The following is a 22,205-nucleotide window of genomic DNA, read 5'->3' on the forward strand; positions in this document are numbered from 1 at the left end:
AAATTATGTTTGCAAAATTAATCCTACCAGTTCTAAATTCCTGTCTGTGATTAGTTACTTAGTGCTTTCAAAATTCATGATGAATTATGTGAAATTTGTTCACCTTTGTAATAAATTAAGGAAAAGAATGATGAAATGATCTCAGGGTTCATCATAAGTAATTTCATGGAAGTGTCATTTTTCAGTACCAATTCTATGCAGAGTATTTAATAAGTTATATCAAAAAATGTACCAATGTTGAAAATAAACATGTTTAAAGATCATATGTTGCAACATTAGTCACTAATCCTGTCTTCATCATGATGTTTGCATAATGAACCCTTATTTATTTACAAATTGTACAATCCTTAAATTTATTGAATACATTATCACATGATATATCTCAATACTTATTAAACTTCTTGGAAGTCATCCAGAAGAGAGCACACATTGTCTCTTCTCTTTTTCTGTTTAGCCTCCAGAACTGTCATAAGGTATTACTTCAGAGGATGATATGTATGAACATAAATGAAGTGAAATCTTGTACAGTCTCAGGTCGATGATTCCTGAGATGTATGGTTAATAGAAACCCAACCACCAAAGAATATTAGTATCCACTTTGTAGTAATCAAATCTGTATAAAAGTAACTGGCTTTACTAGAATTTGAACTTTAGAACTCTCAACTTCAAAATCAGCTGAATTGCAATGACATGTTCACCACTAAACCAACCTTGTGGGTTACACAGTGTCTCCTGGATCCAGGCATCATCACTAATGCTAACAATTAATTTGGAATGAGTATTATCCATCTGGACAATGATTTTTGTTATATTTTCACCTAAACTTCAACTAGAAGCTATCAGATCCACCTAAATGTTGGATATTTAATAATGGACTTTATTAATACATTACATCAATGGGTCAAAACAATAGTTCATGTACTAGGAGCAATCAACTACATTAAGACAAATAAAAAATTAAAAGCAAACCTAAGCAGCATGAATATCATGGAATGTTTTTTAACTTTTTTTAGAATCAAAAAGATGCAAATTTAGTGAAGTGTATAGAGCCACATAATGTTACAACAACAGAAGACAGTTTAAAGATTAGTCATGCTGTTCAGAACTGGTGATGTAGGATGTTGACATCAGGAATTCTTCATTTTGAGCTTATGCAGACCTTTATCTAAGCAGAAGAGTTAGCTAATCTTATAAGCCTAATCTCTTGTAGACTAAGCTAATCTGATAAGCCTAATCTCTTGTAGACTAACCTCACACCTAGTAATTTCTATATTTTACTTTATCTCAGCTACTGTCTTGGTTCTCGGTAATTCAAGAAGTTGATTATCAGAGAGCTTGTATCTTCCAGTAACAGAATATTTTGATACACAGGGCATAAAGTAAGCACACTTTCTTCAATATAAACAAATTGGTGACTAATTCAAAACAAAAATATTTTCTTTCCATTTATTTTAAAATGACCAACCTGTTCCTTACTTTTGTTAAAAATAATTATTCTGTTGCTGCCTTACACTAATTTAATTCATCACTTAGAACAATTGACAATTAATTTGATAATAATCATTAAAAAAAACTGAAATTTCATCTAAATTTTGGTAAATTTTGAAACATTTATAGAATAACTTAATTAAAAAATATTATCTAACCTAGATTATAAATAGCTTCAATACATGAAGAATCATTTTCTAATGCAATAGTGTACAATTCCTTAGCTCTTTGGAGCTCTCCTTTACTGAAACTACAGTTACCCAGGCTAACATATGCAGCTGCATTATAACCGTCAGCTTCTTTAGACAATTCTCCACATTTTTCTGACTGATCTAAGTCACCTTGCTGAAAAAAAGTTAACATTTATCTGATTATCACTAAATCTTATAAACTGTAGCAAACCTGAAACAAGAGGTTGTCTGCATTACTTTGTAATTTACAACTTAACCCTATTGATTAAGGAGACCTCATTAATTCCTTATCCTTCTCCTCTTATATTTCTTGGATTAACATTTTTCTCATATTTTTCTACACAATGCTTCTTATATTTTGATAATATCCAACCCAGAATTAAAACTCATCACAACAATATGTTTCCAAATTTGTCCATTCATAAGTATAATAACTAATAGTTTGTAAGATCAACTTTCCATTAATGTGATATAATAAAACAAAAATATGATTTCATTAATAGGAAAATTTCTGGTGCTGTATTATATAAATGAATTGGTATTCTCCAACCTGAATCTATTACCCAGTGATTCAAACAAACTCAATTTACTATGTGTATGTACATAAGGTAATCAAAAGTATGCATATGCACATAAGGTAATCAAAAGTAATAGTTCTTTTGGACTATATTTAAAAGAATATACTCCACTTGTGTCTTGATTATTACTTTGCTTGTGAGTTTGCTAAAAGGGAGATTTTTTTATTGAGAAACTTTTGTTTTGTTATCTGGGTGTGATTGAGCTACCAGACAATGGTTGAAAGTTTAGAAAAGAGTTAGAAATATTAGTCATTTTAATTCATATCATTTAAAAGGAAATAAATTATGAGTCTCTCAGCCACATTGCCAGAAAAGTTTAGCAAACTACGTCATAATTGTTTTTTTGAAGAAAAAATTCTGTAAAGGGCCTTATCTGGCCGACCCAGACCCTAATTCAATAATAGCTTCACTATTATTGACAAAAAATAATTGTTAATTTTAATAATTTTTTTATATAAGGGTTCATGAATAATTAAAAACTGAGATTTTTTGTTATTTTTTTGGTGTTTACTCATATGTTTAATAATTATGTTCAAAGTGTTTACTCATATGTTTAATAATAATATTTATGCAATTTTACATTACTAATTTGCATTTTTACATTACTAATTCTCTTCATTTAAAGGGAATTATGGCTACCTCAGTGGTAAGACAAACTACCATATTTATTCACATAAGCCCTGCCACCACATAACATCTGCTAGCTACTTTTGAAATTAATGAAAAACAAAAAAAAATGTTTCATTCAATATATTTCATTTTTGGTATTTTGTTACAGAATAAAGAACTAATAATAGAGACATAACAGTATTAACCCTTAACATACAAGGTGGCTTCATATCTGACATGAGCTTCACAATGTTTGCTCTACCAAAGTTCTATCTATTGTCACATCATAATAAGCTTCAGTACCTTTCCTTGTATGCTTCCTCTAGTGGCAGAGGCAGATATTATAATAAAATTCATCTTTGCTTATGTGTTGTATAACCTTTTAGTCACAGCCACATAGGAAACTGGCTTGTAAAATAATAATTTTTGTGACTGTTTTGTTTTGTTTTTTTGTTTATGAGCTTTTCCCTATTTTTGAATCAGTATTTTTTTAAATGGAAAAGTTATTTGCATTGATGGAAGATATTTTAAGAGAATTTGAGCTCCAGGAAAGGGAAGAATTTGAACTTGGGTGAGGATACATTTTTTTTTATGTAATGGATGTGAGAACAATGTGATGTCAAAGGACAATATTGTAAATGATACTTTCAATGCTGATGATAATCTTCTGATGAAAGAACACACTAATTATTCTTAATTAATTAAAAAATAAATGCTTGCTAATTTTAACTTAATGATAAAATTTAATGATATTACATTGTACTTAATCAGATATAATAAATCATTAATGCACTGATAATTACTCATTCATTATAATGATTTGAATAAAACCGCACCCTGAAATTCTAAATCATGAAAAATTCTGCAGGACTTATGTGAATAAATATGGTATATAATTTTTTTTTGTTACATTTTATAACTTGATTTAAATATTGTGAGGTTTTAGACAATGTTGTTAACCACACAGGAAAGCTCCCGTGGTAAACAATCACTATTTATACTACCTTATGTAACTTTGTGATTATATATTTGCAGCAATTACATTTAGTTTAATAATTTTTAATTTAATCAACATATTTTCTAACAATCATACCAAATAGTGAATGAATGAAAGATTTGCAGCAGCAGTACTTGCTACTTTACTTTCTTTTTTTTGAAATGCTCGCAATGTTTCCAGAGCTTGAGGAAGATCTCCTTGCTTTAAAAACGTCACTGCTCTATTGATTTCTAAATCACCAGCAAGAGGTGCATAGTTTGAATTTTTTATTACATCAACACACCAATTGTAACCTACGAAAAGAAAAAACAAAATTAGCAAATAAAGCAGTTTCACAACATCTACATTAAGTTTGAGTGTGCTACTTAAAACAAGAGTCTGTTGTCACTAAGATACTAAAAAAAAAGAGATGGCTAAGTCCTAGGTAAAATGTTAATTGGATTTTATACCACCTGATTGTTCTCCAAAATGTCTCAGGAAGCAACATTCTAAAAGTTAAAGGGTTTAAAGTAAGGATAAAATAACAGCCAAAGCTGTTTAAACACCAATATTAAACAATGAAACAGCAGTTCTGAATGTAAGGTGTAGTAATTTATAAAAATTAATCAAATTATTAATTTCTATTGAGATTCATGTGGCACAAAATACATATTATACTAGATTTTCCTGATAAAAATAAAGATAAAGGTACTAAATTATAGTAACTAAATACAAGAGGAAAATTTTTAAACATTGGCAGATTAACATATTATCTTTGTTTATTCAAAAATATAAAAATATCATTTGTATATGTATGTACAGGAAAAATTTGCAAACAAAAGAATATTACTCATCTATATCATAAATGACTCTCAGCTTTTCATTCAAAGATTCTGTGTTCATAGATGAGTCAGGTATGGTAATTTTCACATGTTAAGCTTTTATTTTACAAAAACTGATACACACAATAATAACTAAAGTTAAAATTAGACTGGTCCTTAATATTAGGTAAGGTAATAATAATTAATTTGAAGTCAACTTATTTAAATAGGTTTAAGCTAACTGCAATTACTTGCCCACAAAAGAGATATTGTCAAATGAATATTTACCTTAGTTGTTGATACTATTAACACTGTTTTGTAAAATTTCAGTAGATTGACATCTAAACCAAGGAAAGTTATTAACAAGCTATGAAAGGAAACAGGTTAAAAATGCAGTCAAAATCAGAAATAAAAAATTGTCTCAATCTAAAAAGTCAAATCTAAAGTAATAATATTAATACCGAGCATAAAATGCAGTCAAAATCAGAAATAAAAAATTGTCTCAATCTAAAAAGTCAAATCTAAAGTAATACTGTGTATAAAATGCAGTCAAAATCAGAAATAAAAAATTGTTTCAATCTAAAAAGTCAAATCTAAAGTCATAATATTATTACAGAGTATAAAATGCAATCAAAGTCAGAAATCAAAAATTGCCTCAGTATATTCAATTAGTACTGAATCTAAAGCTACATAACCTGCACTAAAATTATCCTCAATGGCAGGAGCAATAAGTTTTGCTGCAGTTAAAATGTTTCTTTCTGCAAGCCGCTTCATTTCTCGTTCCAGTTCATGAAGACTATCATTACGTATAACTTCAAGTAACAGATTAGCAGTAATATCATCCTGCAATCAGAAGAAAAAAATTATTCTAGGAGATATAATAACTATTATTTTTTTTCAAATTTTTAAGTAAATTACTAAGTTTATATAATTAGTAGAATCTTTAACTTTATAAAATAATTATTCATAACGTGGTCAAAAAAATAATAATTTGAAACTGAGATAAAAGTAGGTGAATTAGAATGTATTTTTTAGGTTGAATCTTAAAATGAAATCAATTTTTCTTCCTCAGATTTTTAGTTATGACCCTTTAAAATATTGAGAAACTTCTTAAATAATAGAATACAAAAATAATAATAATTGCAATTAAAATTCCTACCTTTATTTTGCAGACATTTACGTTTATCTTGATTTCTTTTTTCTTATTTTCCTTTTGTTTTTAGTGTAGTGTTCTCTTTTTATCATCCAGCAGTAGTCACTTATCATATATTCATCCCATCTGTCTTGATAACATTGTTCCATCTGCACTCTGTCTTGATGGAACCTTTCTCCTTGTTTGTCGCTGACGTCACCCAAGTTTAAAGGGAAAAAGTCCAAATGAGAATGTAAAAAATTAATTTTCAGTGACATTTTGCAGCCTAAAATTTTGTAGTTCACTTATAAGCTGATCATGGTTTTCAGGTTTTTTTTGTTTTCTAGAAAACCAGTAATGACATTTTGAATGACTTCAATGCTGCTAATTCTTTAGGATTCAGTTTGCTTTCAAATATATTTTCACGAATTAATTTTTTTATTTGTGGCCCAGTGAATAATCCCTCTTTTAATTTGGCTTCACTTAATTGTGAAAAAACCTCAGCTAAATATTTAAAGCTATTTCCATCTTTATCTTATGCTTTTACAAAATTCTTCATCAGGTCTAGTTTTATGTATGGTAAAGTAATACGATCTGCTTCAACAAGGAGAATATTGACAAGAATTTCCTTTTCTTTCCTTTGGGGTAAACTGATCTCTTTTGGCCAGTCTTAACTGCATAGTGTTTATCTGTAGCCCAACTATCCCACAAACACAAGAAACACATATATTTTTTAAAGCCACTGGATACTGAGAAGAGGCCTTATTGCTTTCAGGTCAGGAATGATTCACCATGAGTGTTCATCATACTAAATAGATTTTAAAATTTTGGACATATTTTCCTATGTTTATTTTATTCCTACAGCATGTGCTACTGGCATAGAAGAAAACTTATTTGAGTTATGCAACAATACTGTTTTTAAGCTTCTTTTTGATGAATCTATAAATAAATGCTAAACATGAATAACATATTCATTGTCCAGTTCAGACATTAGCGCCCTAATATCATGGCAGGAACAAATTAAACCATCTCTTCTAAAGTATTTCAGTAAATTTGGTTTTGACTTCTATATTCTGAAATTTTAGTATCCTAGTACAAATTTTAGTATAAATTTCATTCTTTAAAATGTGAACCTTGGAGTTCTGCATGTTATTTCAACAAATACAAGTCATGAATTAGGTCGCTCAGTTCTGCTTTTGTGATGAGGTGAGGTTCAGTATTTGATTCTTCTGGAATGTAATTAACATCTATTGTAGTTGAGGATTCATTGGTTGAGCCTTCTGGGGAATCAGAAATCTCTTTCTAAGAAGTTGGAGCAATCGGAATCTGTAAATCAACACCATGAAGTACTGGTCTCATAGCAGAATGAACATTTGGGTATGCAGTATGCTTTTATTGTTTGAATTGAAACCAGTAACATTTATTAAGCAAAAATAGCAGTCACCATAATGGTTAGTAGTCTGGTTAGTAGTCTTGCCAAATCATAGGTACGCCAAAAGACAAATGCTCTTTTTTCCTTTTAACCACTGGGTTAGTTTAATGTAGCATTTGATGCATGCTACATGTGGAGCCCAAGATTTATCTTGGTCTCCTACAGGACAGTCAAAATAATGTTTGTAAGCAGTTTTCAGCAGATTGATATTTGTTTTCATTGACTTTTCGTGGTGAATTCTCCGCAAACATAACAAAAAATACTCTGAGAATTTTTATAAGCCTGATTTTTATTAACTGTAAAATTTAAAATGTTTAATGAATTACAGAAAATGTAATATAACATATAAAAGTTTACATTTAAAATGTTTTAATGTAAACTGAAATATTACAGAAATACTTAATTATAAAAATAATTAGGTTTTAATTTAAAAATACTTAATTACTTAAATTACTGAAAACTGTTACCATGGAGTGCAATAAAACAGCATGGAACAAATCCCCATACACACTCCCCCACTCACCCATGCACACACACAAATACACACGTACAGATGTGACCATGTACAGGCATGCACAACTTAACAAATCTTATGTTCAATAAAATAATACCAAAAGTTGTTCAGTCATAAAAATCTTTCACAAAATTTATGGCATCACTTATGAAATATCTTTATAATATGTATATGATAAAACCATTACAATTAAAGAACACAGTAAGTCATACCAAGAATTGAACTCATACTGAAGAAAATTCCATCACATTAAATTACTCTACCTGACTCATTGACATGTCTATACATGTCCGGCTTGACATGAAATGACATCATTCAACTGTTATATATCAAATATAGGTCTACAGCATGCATCATAAAATAAGTCAGATGTGAATACTCAAAAACATACAGACGAACTAACTTATTTGTATTGTTTGTTCCATGAATGATGGATCAAATAAATTTAAGGGGTTGTAACTTAAGAATGTTGTGATGGATTGTTTCGGATTACATACATAGATTCAGCATATAAAATGCTGCCACTTCCTGCCTTTTCAGTTCCAAATTTTATGTTGTCCAGTGTAATCATTTGAAGACTGTCTCTATTTAAGACCTTATCATCCTGTGAAATAGTTGTGAAACCCGTCACTGTACATGTGGTATTTAATGATGCTCACCTTATGGTGGTTAGGAAACATCTTTAATATTCAAGAAATTTCATTAATATTGTTTATTTATTTGATTTATTGTTTTGTCAGGTTAGTGCATTTATATATTTTATATCCTTAATGTGTGTTGGGATCATGGTTCTCTAAGCTATGTTTTAAATGTTTATGTTTTTAATACAAATTTAGTTTCTATGTGATGATTTGAAAATACAATATACAGAATCACATACCAAACTAACAAAACATATCTGACAAAAAAGAAACCCAGAATTACAATTAAAAAAATGCAACTACATAACATCAGATGGACTGGATGTATATTCACCCTGAGATACAAACAACACATTTAGGTCAACATAATCAACTTTTGCCAATAACTTAATGTAAATTGGATACATAAAGAAATTTAATCATAACATACACAAAAACACGTTTTAGATATAGTAATAAAAGTCATGAAATCAACACTCTTGAACAATATAAAATTTACAAATATAAACTTACAATAAATAACACTGAAAAATGAACAAAAATAGAGCAAATTTACAGTTTAACCACCCAGAGTTTCAACCACTTTAGGCAGGTACCATAAATAATGTTAACACTATTGCTCCACTGAAGAATTTCATAATTAGCTCTAAAAAGATTTACTGGAAGCACAATGCACAATTTTCATGTAATTTATTAATACATTTCTAAAGTATCATACTGCAGACCAAAAATAGAAAAATAATAATAAAAAAATCACTTTTTAATTACATGGTAATATGGTTTTATCTTTTTGGAATTATGTTTCATTTCACCATATGTTCACCTCTCCTCTTAAAGTGACTGGTTTGTTTAATGTAGGTTTTTATAAAAATTTAAACTGTATTTCATCACACTGATCTACAAAAATTTTTAAGTAACAAAAAATAATTCCTAGTTATGTAATTTAATACCATATTAATAAGAGGGTGTACATATTACCAATGTGATACCAAATAAATTTTTTTTTGGCTTTTAGACTTTGAAAAATTTACTGAATATTTAAAAGATATTTGTGTTCTTATATTATAAATGCGCCAAATCTGCTTTACTAAAAGCATTCAGTAAATCGGTCTAGCAGTACACATATAATAAAATTTATACTTAATTAGATAATTTTGATAGAGATGCAATATTAAAGTTAATTTGTTTCACTACAGAGCATCTTAAGAGAAACGATTAAACTGGTTTTTACATCTCATTATTGTTTAGTCATTTATATGGTCAGTTAATAGGATATGATTGTTATACTCATAAAATGAGGAGATTATCAATACATTGATATGAATATTGTAGATATTCATCTACAATCAAGTCTGAAACCTAATAAATGATTTAATGAGAAAAACTTCTTAATCACAATAAAATAAACTTAAATGATAAAATTGACTGAAGAAATAGAGATTAAAAAATTTAAAAATAATAGTTTTTCAATTCTTTTATTCAGTGCCAAATTAAAAACAACTACCAACACACTAACTATTTAAGAAGTTGAGATTTAAAGAACTGATAAGTATTATTATTCAATTTTATTCCTTAAATTGAAATTTGTCTTATTCTTATTTAAAATATCAATAAACCTAAAAAAATGTTGCTGACTGATAAAAGCTAATTCACAGTAAATGTGATAACAAAAAGCTGACATCTTAATAAAAATACGAAAGAAATGCAAAGCAAAGAAATGTCAGCTACCAAGTATGATCTCAGACTGATATGCCACAATAAGTAATACTTTGTATCTTAAGTTTTTTCCAACTAGTTTTTGAGTGAAAACATTTTAAATATCTAAATCTAATTGGACAGTAAGATATTCATTGTTAAACTATTGCATTATGATATTAAGCAATGATGACTACAAAAAACAAATTAAAAATATTTTTCCCAAACCTTCTATGAATGTTAACATTTTTTTAAAAAGCTTTCTGCCTAAGTTATGTGGAAAACTTATGAATCCACTAGAGGAAATGTTTCTATGAATCATGAGTCACATAATCGGACCATTTGATTAATACATGTATAGCCAAGCAGTTATAGCAAGGCACTAGCAGAGGGGAGTCGATGTACAGCTGTAAACAGGAAAAAGCACCTTGCTAGAATGGCTCTGCTATACAAATGTTTAAAAAAAATACATACAGGTATTTAATTGACAACCTCTTCTTGAGGTCTGTTAAAAATGCTAACCATTTTACAAAATTTTCATATTGTAGCTTTATAAATAAATTAAAAAAGATATTAAATAATTTGATGTGGTTGAAGTTCAACAATGATATCTAGCAGAATTTTTTTTACAAATATTTGAATAGAAATGAAGTTGACAAGGTTTATTTTCCAGTAGAGGCATAATTGCATTTAAGAATGCATTACAATGTAGGAACAGGTTTCTAAAAATCTTATTCAGCAAAGGTCAACATAATACTGTTAGCAAAAGAAGCAGAATGATAAATGAAAAGTTAACTCACTCCCACAGTAAAGAATGCAATGATATAAATCCACTGAACTCAATAATGTTATGTACAAATACAACAACAATGTAGGTCACATCAAAAATCATTTATTTTTACTATACACTCTTGCTTAGAAAACAGCATATTATACAATAAGGAATAAAATACTAAAAATTCACAACAAAAAGGAATTGTACATATGACCTTGTTTAATAACAATCAGTCACAATCTATGCTGCAAACTGCTGAAAAGAGATAATACATAATTACAGTGAGGTCATTTTATCGTGTACATCATTTGCCTAGAACACATACCATTATGTAACCAAGAGTAAGAGTAAGAGATGAATTCCATTAGCTCTGATATCCTACAAAGGGTGTCAAAAAATACAGTGTGAAAGGTTCAGATCTGCCTTCAAGAAAGTGGTCATTTCCGATACTTGCTGTAAACCATTAACAGTTTTGCATAACTAAATTCCATGAATCAAATGCAAGTATCTCTCTATTATAGTCCATACTGAATTATAATGTTATAGTATCATGATGTACACAAATAAATGCATTCAAGATTCAAATCAAATAAATAAAGTTTTCTGATCAGAATCATAATATACTTTCATTATTTTAGAAGTTTATACTTCTTTTATACTTTACATAATATTGTTATATAACGTTAAAAAAAAAATTTTTACATGATAATCCAGTACTACAAGGGCAAGTCAAAAAGTAAAGGGAAATTTTGATTTCCCTCCGAATCACATGTATGGCAGCAATGATTGTTTTGCTATAACTCATAACCTTTATCAGCTGCTTATTGAAAGTATTGTGTCATTGTTAGCTATTTGTGATTGTGTTTAAAAGTCTGTTTAAAATGGATGCTCCTTTGTTTGATTGCACCAAGAAAGAAATGCAAGCAGTGATACGTTTTCTCAGTTCAGAAGGGGTGAAACAGCAGAGATTATTCATCAAATGCAGCTGCAATATGGAGAGAGTTGTTTGAGTATAAGCAAGATCTATGAATGGATTGATCGCTTTAAAAATGGTAGGATTTCTCTCACTGATCAACAGTGGCAAGATAGGCTTTCCACTTCAAAGACTAACAACAACATTGAAGTCATTAAACAAATGATTTTCATTAATCGACAAATTACAGTTGATGACACTGCAAGTGAGTTGAATATAAGTTATGGCTCAACATTTTCAATCATCCATGATTCTTTAAACTTTTGTGCTTGCTGGGTTCCATGACAATTGACCAGCATCCATAAAGAGAATCATTTGAAAATTTCCCAGAAGCTTTTGAAACATTATGAAGATGAAGGAGACTAATTTCTTAAGCGAATAATAGCCATTGATGAGACATGGGTCCATCACTTTGAATCTGATAGTAAGCGATAAAGTTTAGTGTGGAAAAACCTTTCATCTCCCATCGCAGAAAAGTTCAAACTCAGACATCTGCAGGAAAGGTAATGATGCTGATGATATTCTGCAATTTTGGTTTACTTCACACCTAAAGGTCAATCAGTAAACAGTGACAACTACTGTGACGTACTGCATTTACTGAAGAAAAGAATCAAATCCAAAAGACACGGTAGACTTTCTAAAGACGTGATTTTGCTTCAGGATATGGCTCGACTTCATAGGCCCAATAAAACAGTCCTTTGGCTTCAATATCTTGGTTTTGAGCTGCTGAACCACCCCTCCATACAGTCCAAACCTGGCTCCAAGCGATTTTCATCTTTTTGGCCCATTAAAAGAAGAGTTTCAAGAGAATCATTATCCTACCCAAAAATGAAAATGTTTTGGGCCCAAAAATAGCTTATTCTTATGTATTTCCATCTGCTGAATTCAAAAATCATTATAAAAATGACTGATTAGCTAGCTCTTGCTTTGGAGATAAAATGACATTGTCATTTTTTACTCGATCTAAATTTTTAGTTTGGGGATAATTTTGTTTTTGGGGTTGTCACATCTGTTAAATGATAAAACAACGTTCTCCTGCTGTTTGTGGATTGCAGAAATTATTACTATTGTTACTGTGATTTTCATGTTGTTTGTGTTGTAATTAGTGCAGTAATTTCAAGTGCTTTTTAAATAAAAAATTTGTTAAATCAAAATGCCACGAGAATGTGTAAATTCAGTGAATAACTTTAGTTATATTTAAAGTGAAATAACATTTTTGTCACAGAAACGCAGTCTGGCGCCTCTTGTGAAAACTGCTTATAAGCATTATTTTGGTATGAAGGTATGGAACCAGGATAAGTCATGGGCTCCATATATATGTTGTAACTCTTGTTCAGTTATATTATGAAAATGGCTGAAAAATAAAAAACGATCTATGGTGTTTGCTGTGCCTATGGTTTGGCGAGAGCCTACAAACCATACAGATAACTGCTATTTCTGCTTGACTCCACCTATAAAGACAGGATTGTCAATGAAGAAAAGAGGAACAGTTCAATACCCAAATCTTCCATCTGCTATTTGACCTATTCCACATTCAGGTAGTTTACCAGTTCCTATTCTACCCCAAAATTATGAACTTGAAGTAGAAAATTAAGACTGTGGAAAAAGAACCCAACAAGCCTTCCACATCACATGACTCTAATTTTGACAAAAAAGATGATAAACCGCACAGACTGAGTCAAGCGGAATTGAGTGATCTCATTTGATACCTTGATTTGTCGAACGAAAAGGCAGAACTTCTAGGGTCAAGACTACAGCAATGGAATGTTATGCAATGTGATGTCAGGGTTTCACAGTACAGACATCATCATAAAGATCTGGTTTCTTTTTTTGAGAAGAAAAACAATCCTGTTTGCTGTGATGTTGATGGCTTGATGAATGTTTTAATTTGAATCATGATGAAACTGATTGGAGTGAGTCTATTCATACTCCTCCAAACTTAGTTTGAAAACTGTATTATTTCCTAGTAGTTGTTGAATAATGACACAAGAACTGTTGCAGGCAATAAATAAATATAAAAGAAGTTTAATTTTCATGTACTTTTAAATGACACAGCGTTATCAGTCCTGCCAATGGGATATGTTTATTCTCGGAATTAGGAATTAAATAAAAAAATGTATAGTTCATTTCACATATATATATGGTTTACGAGTCGAAATAATCAAATGACATATAGAAGTGTTAAACTTTTATAGTTCATCTCAAAGGAAAGTTGGTCGATATGCAGGAAGTCACTTCAGAAACTGTAAATGTTGCTGTTTTTACACAATGATAAATCAATGAATCTAAACATGGAATATTTAGCTTTTACCCAATAATGACGAAAACTCTGAAACACAACATGAATACCTTTACACAATGGGTAAGAAATATTGGTAAATTGATTAGTTTTTGTTATTAAATGAAATTACTATATGTTAAAGTTATAAAGCTGTAATTATTTTCAATAATTTATTTATGTAAAAGAGAAAAACTTTAAATATACCCACAAATGATTACACATGGATGTGCACATCTACATAAATTTAAATATAATTGTAAAAATATATTATTATTTGTCAGTAAAATAGTGGCTTTAAAATAATCCTCTGTTTAGTCCAATGACCAATTTAACAATGACTTAGAAAAGAATAGTTTATTAAAATTTCATGCTTTATTACAATGAATGGTTAAAAACGTTTGGTCAAACTGGAGGATTATAATTAAAATAAAATTTAAATTAAACAAAAATGTTATTTTTTCCAAACTAGTTTTTATTTTTTAACTAAGATTTGACAAGATATTTTTTATGAATATATATTTTTTAAACTTGTACTGTATATGTCAACTATTAGTATATGTATGTATAATTATCAACATCCATTAAATATACCAAATTATTTTAGAGTTTTATCTCACATGAAATTGTAAAACACTGTAACTGAGTTTGGCAAAATAAAATTATTACACCCTATTAGAAGTACTTTTTTCTGAAAGTAAATTAATTAATTTTAAAATAACATTACATTTTTGTGAAAGGAATAAATATGGACTACCACAGATATGAAAACATGTTATTGGTATATTAAAATAATAATAATAATAAAAATAATAATAATAATAATAAATTCACTTACAGTTGCAGAAATATATTTGTCTTCATCAATATCTAGTGGAACTTCTAATAGCATTTGGAATCCCTGTTTCATTTTTTCTTTTTCATCCAAAGCATAATAGCAAACAATTAAGTGAAAACCTATCAAATTATAAACTACATTAGACAATTCTTTCATCATTTATTTCTCTTAAACTCTTCATTGATGTTTCTTGAATGAAGAAAAAAATTATATGTGTAAGCAAAGTAAGTAATAAAGAGTTAAGTGTTCAATGCGGTAAAAGTGCTTACTGGAGACTAAACTTGTAAGATACAAACTAGATTATAAACTTTCTGTTTGCAACTGGAAGAGCATCTATATATATATATCATATGTCCAAAAAAAGAATTCTGGGGTGTCAAGAATGAACATAGCTTTTATTTTGCAGCAATTAATAGTGTTTTACATATAATCTTGAAGCAACAGAACAATTAGTTTTAGTTTATACATTCTCAGTCAGATAGCAGCTATTTTAGACTGTTGCACAGGCCAAGCTGTTATGAGTCTAGGATTCAGTACCATGGTATCATCACAAGAGAAAGCACAGCGTGAGTATTGGTTCACACAAACAAAATCAACAACAGTCATACAAACAAACATGAGTATATCAGAAATTCTCTGAATGACAAAAGCATAAATAAGTGATGTGAACAACTTTTCAAAACTAGTAATGTTTTGAAAGGACACTCACCAGATAGGCCTAAAATAAGTGCTGAAAACAAAGAAATCTGTCTTTGCAACAAAGTCTAAACCGTTCAGTTTATAGTATTAGTTGTTAACGAAACATTCCTAAAAGCCATGTCCATGATGTTCGCAAGTAATTGAAACTTTGTGTTTAAAAACTGCAACCACAAAGATTTTATCTCTAACAACTATGTTAGACTTCATTTCTGCTGATGAAACCTACCTGCAGCACATTTTACTTTCTGATTAACCAATATCTCATGTTCCTAATAACTTGCCATAACTGTTGAGAATGGAGCTAAGAAAATCCACACAAATTGGTGGAATTCATGCATAACTGTCTGAAAGTGAATGTCTGGTTTTATTATCATGCATAATCAAATTTTTTGGCAATCTTTTCCATAAGTTGACTATTACAGGCATAGTGTACTGGAACATAAAGAATTTTGTGTTTCCAAAGATTGAAAATACAGAAGGCTTAACTTTCCAACAGAATGGATACCCTCCAAATCATGCAGAAATTGTGTGGACTGTGCTCAACCACAGGTACCCAGAAGGCTGGATAGACAGAGAAGTTCTCATTGCTTGGCCACTTCAACATCCCAACATGATGCTGATGGATTTCTTCTTTTGGAACCATGTAAAAGACATCTTATACCAAGAAAAAAATCAAGTCACTTGCCTCCTGACCAGAATAACAGCAGCCATAGAGGCACTTCCTGCAGACATGCTTGCCAGAGTGTGAAATGAGGTGAATTGTTGGTTTCATATTTGTAAGGCTGTGAACAGTGCTCGTATCAAGTATATTAAGAGGTAGAAAAACACTTTTAGACTTTATACATCATGCAATAAAACACATACAATTATGGCTCTATATATTTACGACGTCTGTAAATAAAGTAATGAAACTAGTTTTTTTCTGCAGCCAAGTGGCATCTCTGAAAAGTTACTAGTAAACATATTGTTATATGAACAGCTGATTTATATTAGCTATTTATATATTTAATCTATTATTGAATCTATTATTTATTTAATCTATTATCATGTGAGACGTAAACAAACTTTTTGTGAAACAATTTTTTGTTGTGCGTTACAAATATGAGTGATACTAATTATGGGAAATGTTGTGCAATCAACTTTTGTGTTAATCTCTGTGAGAATGCTTCTGAAACTTTTTCTAAATTGAAAAGGGCATATGGAAATGACACTTTGTCACGAGCCCAAGTTTTTAGGTGTTTTGAAGCATTTACAGATGTCCGGGAATCAGTTGCAAACGATCCACATTCTGGAAGACCATTAATGTCCAAAAAGATGACAATGTTGAGCAAATCAGAGACTTGATACAGTACAACCAGCGATTAACTCAGAATGATTGCAGAACGATTGAATTTGAACCATACCACAGTCCATCAAATTTTGACAAATGAATTGGACATGAAAAAAGTCTGTGCAAAGTTGGTCTCAAAACATCTCACTGTTAAACAGAAAAACAACAGGGTGGAAGTGTGCTGCGATCTTCTAGGGCAAATTGAAACTGATCCTGATTTTCTAAAAAATGTTATTACTGGTGATGAATCTTGGATATTTGAGTTCGACTCTGAAACAAAACGCCAGAGCAAGGAGAGACACACTTCAAACTCACCACGTCTCAAAAAAGCAAAAATGAGCAAATCAAAATCATGCTAATTTGTTTCCTCAATAATAATGGCATTGTTCATAAGTAGTTTTTGCCTATAGGACAGACTGTTAATCAATATGTTCACCGAGAAATTCTTGAAAGACTGCAGAAAAGAATTACCTGAGTCAGACCAGCCATCAAAGACAACCAGATGCATCATGACAATGCATCTTGCCACACTGCACTCAATTAATGAGATGTTGGCAAAGAAAAACATTTCTGTAGTTCCTCAACCACCTTATTCACCTTGAGTCCCTGCAACATTTTCCTGTTCGCGACTTTAAAAAAACACCCCAAAGGACACCATTTTGGAACAGTAGTAAACATAAAAAAAAAAGTAACCGACCAACTGAAGGATATTCCGGTTTCTGAGTTCCAACACTGCTATGAAGAGTGGGACAACCGTCTGAAGCGTTTCTGGGTTCCCGAGCGAACTATTTCGAAGGTGATAGAGTTCATTTATGACTGGAATGTAAATAAAATGTTTTCTGAACTAGTCTCATTACTTTATTTACAGACCTTGTGTGTGAGTGTGAGTGAGTGTATGTGTGTGAGTATGAGTGTGTGTGTGTGTGTGTGTGTGTGCACACGCGTGTGTCTTAAGTGTACATTCATGTTTAAAAAGTGCATCTTTATCAAAATTTCAACTTATGAAACAAAGAAAAAGAGGAATGCAAGGTTAATATTACCATATATAAGTAAAGTTTCTGCTGATTAAATGGGATATGTTACAATTCTAAAAAATTATTAATTTTTTATCTTTAAGTTTTTTTAATACTTAAAGTTCTGTCTTTTCAATGAAATAATGGTAAATCATAAAATAAAAATTGTATACTTTCTATGGAGAATGAAAATAAATAACCTGCTTTGAAGTCTGGTTTTTCTTGCATAATGTATTCTAAACTTGAACATGCTTCATTGAACTGTCCCATCTTAACAAATAGAATAGCAATATTATGCATTATTTTTATTCTGAAACAGATTAGTAACAATAATTAAAATTAAATACTGTTAGCGTTTAATATATAATTTAATCACAGTTAAATGTGAGGTAAAGTGAATAATTGTGAACAATATTAACATATTTATGTAACTGTAATTTACTTCACATTGTTTAACTTAAAAAAATCAATATTTGATATATTACATTGGTCAACACAAATTTGGAGCTGGAAAGGAAGAGAGTGTTTAATATAAAATTTTTCATGGTAAATCAAAATATTTTTTCAAATGCATTTTCAAGTTAGTTTTATCACTCAATAAAACTATATTATAAAATTATAATTTTTGTGTGTAGAAAACAAACTTGTTAATATTGTCTTTGTGTATATATTTATTCATGTTTGATTCTCTGTTTGACAAATGCTGTACACCTGTTACAAGCCACTCTAAAAAAAAATAAATACAGTTGCAATATTAGTTCAAATGTGCATAGGTAAAACGAATCATTCCATTGGATGTAATTTTGTTCTGTGTGACTTCAGCTCTTAATATAACTTGTACATTTTCTGTGGTAGAGGTTTCTATTGTATTCTTTAGTAAAATAATTATAACTGTACATAATTTACATAATAAAGTTTAATGAGATGAAACATTCTTGTACTGAAAACTTTTTTCTGATCTGACACTGTAACTATCTTACATGTGACTGTGTTTTCTTGTACTCCAAAGTGTAAGAATTTAATTAAATATTCAAAAGTGACCTCATATCAGTTTATTTCAGATCATTAAAGCCTTTCTTTCAGGAATTTATTTACAATATAAATAGAAATCATACTTGTAAAAATTGTCCAATTATTTTTTGTTATGGTTACATAGAATTCATCATAAAAAGTCGATATGGAAATCAATATCACCACTGCTGAGAACATTTTTAAACTTTATTTTGATTGTCCTTTGGGAGATGAAGATAAAACCTGGGTTCCAAACATAGCATTGGTGTTATGTTAAATTAAACCAGTGGTTGGAAGGAAAAAATAAGCATTTACCTTCTGAAGTCCCAATGATTTGGCGAGAGCTATCAAACATCATGATGATTGCTACTTTTGATTAAAAAATGTCGCTGATTCTACTTTAAAAAATAAAAACAATATTCTATATCCAAACATGCCATCAGGTATGAGAAGAGATAGAGCATTCATACCAAAAGAATGAAATACTCAATCATACCTCTTCACATAAGCAGAAATCAGTGATTCAGTTTGTCAATTGTGTCTGTTTACATAACAAGTGGAATTCAAGACTCATGCTTGAAGAAGTTAAATTTATTAGATAAACATCACATTGAACTCAAAATTTAATCAAATACTTTACTATGAATTGCTTAATTTGTACCTGGTGTGACATTAATGAACCGATGTTTGATCTGGGTATTATGTTATTGTTTATGATTGGAATTTGTTTACTCATAAAAAAAAACATACAGCATTGTTGTTACATGATTCAAATGAGCTTCCCTCTACACTGTTAGCTTGTGCTGCAAGAATGAAGAAATATGAAGTATGTCACTAACATTAAGTATGATGAACATTTATGGAAAAAATCTGTGGTAATCTGAAAGTTATTGGGCTTCTTCTCAGTCTACAAGATGGCTTTACAAACTACTGCTGTTTCTAGTGTTTACGATATAGCCATGCTCCAATTGACATTACTTAGTTAAAGACTGTCAAAAAGAGGTAATCACTCAGGACTGCGCAAAACATTAGCGTACTCTACTTATTGAGCCTCACCAAGTTATTTTACCACCTTTACATATAAAGCCAGGATTAATGAAAAATGTTGTGGATACATTAAATAAAGGTGGGAAAAGGCTTAAAATATTTAACTCAGGTTTTTCTGCAATTAAGTGATGCTCAATTGAAAGTGGGAATAATCATTCAGCTTGGAATCACAAAATTAATCCATACCCATACATACGTATATGTATAATTTATAATTCGAAGACATTACTTTGTTTCTTAGAAACAAAAAATCTGAAAATAGTGATCTGTTAATAGAGAAACTCTTAATGAACTATAAAAATTTAGTGTTACAGAATAATATTAATAATTAATTTTTTATATTCTCATCTTGACTTCTTCTTCCGTCCAAATTTGGGTGCTGCAAGCAATGATCATAGAGAAGGATCCATAAAAATTTATTGACAACAGAGAACATTTTCAAGACAGATGGTATGCTTCTATGATGAGTAACTACTGCTGATTTTTATAAAGAGTTATCTTGCTGCATAAAAAAAAAAATTTCTCATTTATGTAAACATGCAATTTATGCAAAATACAGGGCAAATTTGCATTTTATTTACTTTTGTCGCTTCTGAAATAATTATTACAAAAAATATTTAAAAAGTGATTATGTCATAACTTATGTAATATAGAGATTGCACAATTAAAGTTTACCTATAATTTATAAGGGTCATAACTAAAGATCTGGTACGATAAAGAAACTGATTTGATTTTTTGATTCACCATTAAATGTTAGAATTAGGTTCACCTGCATATGTTTAGTTCCAAAACTTGTCATTTAATTTGTTGCCAGTGATTGCATCCCTAATTACTTGTACTTTTATTACAAAATATTAATTATATTACATAAAAAGTCATAAATACACAATTATATATAAATTTTGGATAAAATTGCACACAAGAAAAAGTACCTTAAATCTTTATGTGTATTTGGGACCTGATCAAGCGCCATTCTATACATTTTGATTGCTTTAGGATAATGTCCCAACTTAACATAAATATTTCCCATATTAACTTTTAAACGATTTGCATTATGAAACATTTTATTTTTTGTGATGACTTGATATGTATTTAAAGATTCTGTATACATATCATTTGCTGCATACTGATTTGCCAGATTAAACAATACCTAATTTAAAAAAAAAGAAGATTAACACCAACTGACAATAAGCTAAAACATTTTATAAATAATAGTTAAAGATAATAATTTAATATACACATTTTACTTATTTTATTTTTTGAAATCGGCAAATGTTTAACAGCATATAAATAAGATAGTAAACTGAAATAATACTAATTTTATTTTATTATAAATATTGATTCAGTAATATTTGCAATCTAATTCTATGTCTAAAAGTCACCTGATAAGCTTCAGACATTTTATGAAGTTAATTTTCTGAGTTCCAAGATAAGATTAAAATTCACTAACTGTATTTTGAATTATTTTTTCTGTCCATTATTTATCAATTCTTTGATGAATCTATTTTATGCTATGTATTAGAACTATGAGGATGGTGGATGTATGAAGAAAAATTGTATTGATATAATTAAATAGTATCAACTAAAAAAAAATGCAGATACAAACAAAAACATCACATCTGAAAAATTCATAGAATATTACTTTCAATATAAAGGGGTAGTCAAAACTGATACACAGCTTTAGTTTAAATAACACTGTAGTTTGGAAAATAGTAAAGTGAGAATTAGGGACTCAGATGTATTAGGGAATTAAGTAAGCATTTATCCTGTAGTTATAACACACAATAGAGTGATAAATAAAGAATCACATAACAAGTATCACCTTTAACAAGTATTTTACATCTGATTTTAAAAATTGTAAATTTTAGAATATAGTAGATGCACTACAAGGTGCAATGGCTGTGGTAAATATCTACGATCCCCTTATATTCAATATTGTCATAATTGAGAAAAAACACAGAAAATTAAAATCAGTTGCTCATAACAGGAAAATTTCTATATAATTTGGAATATTCTACACACAGCAGATAAAAATGTACACTAATAAACAACTTTCCCAAAATTGTTTTAAAGCTTTATGAAAAAAGCAATGCTTTTTATTGCTAAGTATGCATCATTAATATTTGTTGCTGTGTGGTAACCAGTTCTGGCTTTACAATGGACA

At 29.5% G+C, this 22,205-nt stretch overlaps 1 protein-coding gene across 1 annotated transcript in view; it reads right to left on the reverse strand.

Moving 5' to 3' along the window:
- The window catches only part of nompB (intraflagellar transport protein 88-like protein nompB), a 45,537-nt gene that overhangs the window by 12,817 nt on the left and 10,515 nt on the right, over nt 1-22,205 (reverse strand). Inside the window, exons 5-10 of the mRNA XM_075359058.1 lie at nt 20,974-21,191; nt 18,184-18,293; nt 14,942-15,060; nt 5,359-5,506; nt 3,960-4,156; nt 1,647-1,833 (exon numbers count right to left, since the gene is read on the reverse strand). Of these exons, the coding sequence (XP_075215173.1) occupies nt 1,647-1,833; nt 3,960-4,156; nt 5,359-5,506; nt 14,942-15,060; nt 18,184-18,293; nt 20,974-21,191 (979 nt within the window). The remainder of the gene's footprint in view (nt 1-1,646; nt 1,834-3,959; nt 4,157-5,358; nt 5,507-14,941; nt 15,061-18,183; nt 18,294-20,973; nt 21,192-22,205) is intronic.

Source organism: Lycorma delicatula, chromosome 3, assembly GCF_047948215.1.
Source record: "Lycorma delicatula isolate Av1 chromosome 3, ASM4794821v1, whole genome shotgun sequence".
NCBI classification, from domain to species: domain Eukaryota; kingdom Metazoa; phylum Arthropoda; class Insecta; order Hemiptera; family Fulgoridae; genus Lycorma; species Lycorma delicatula.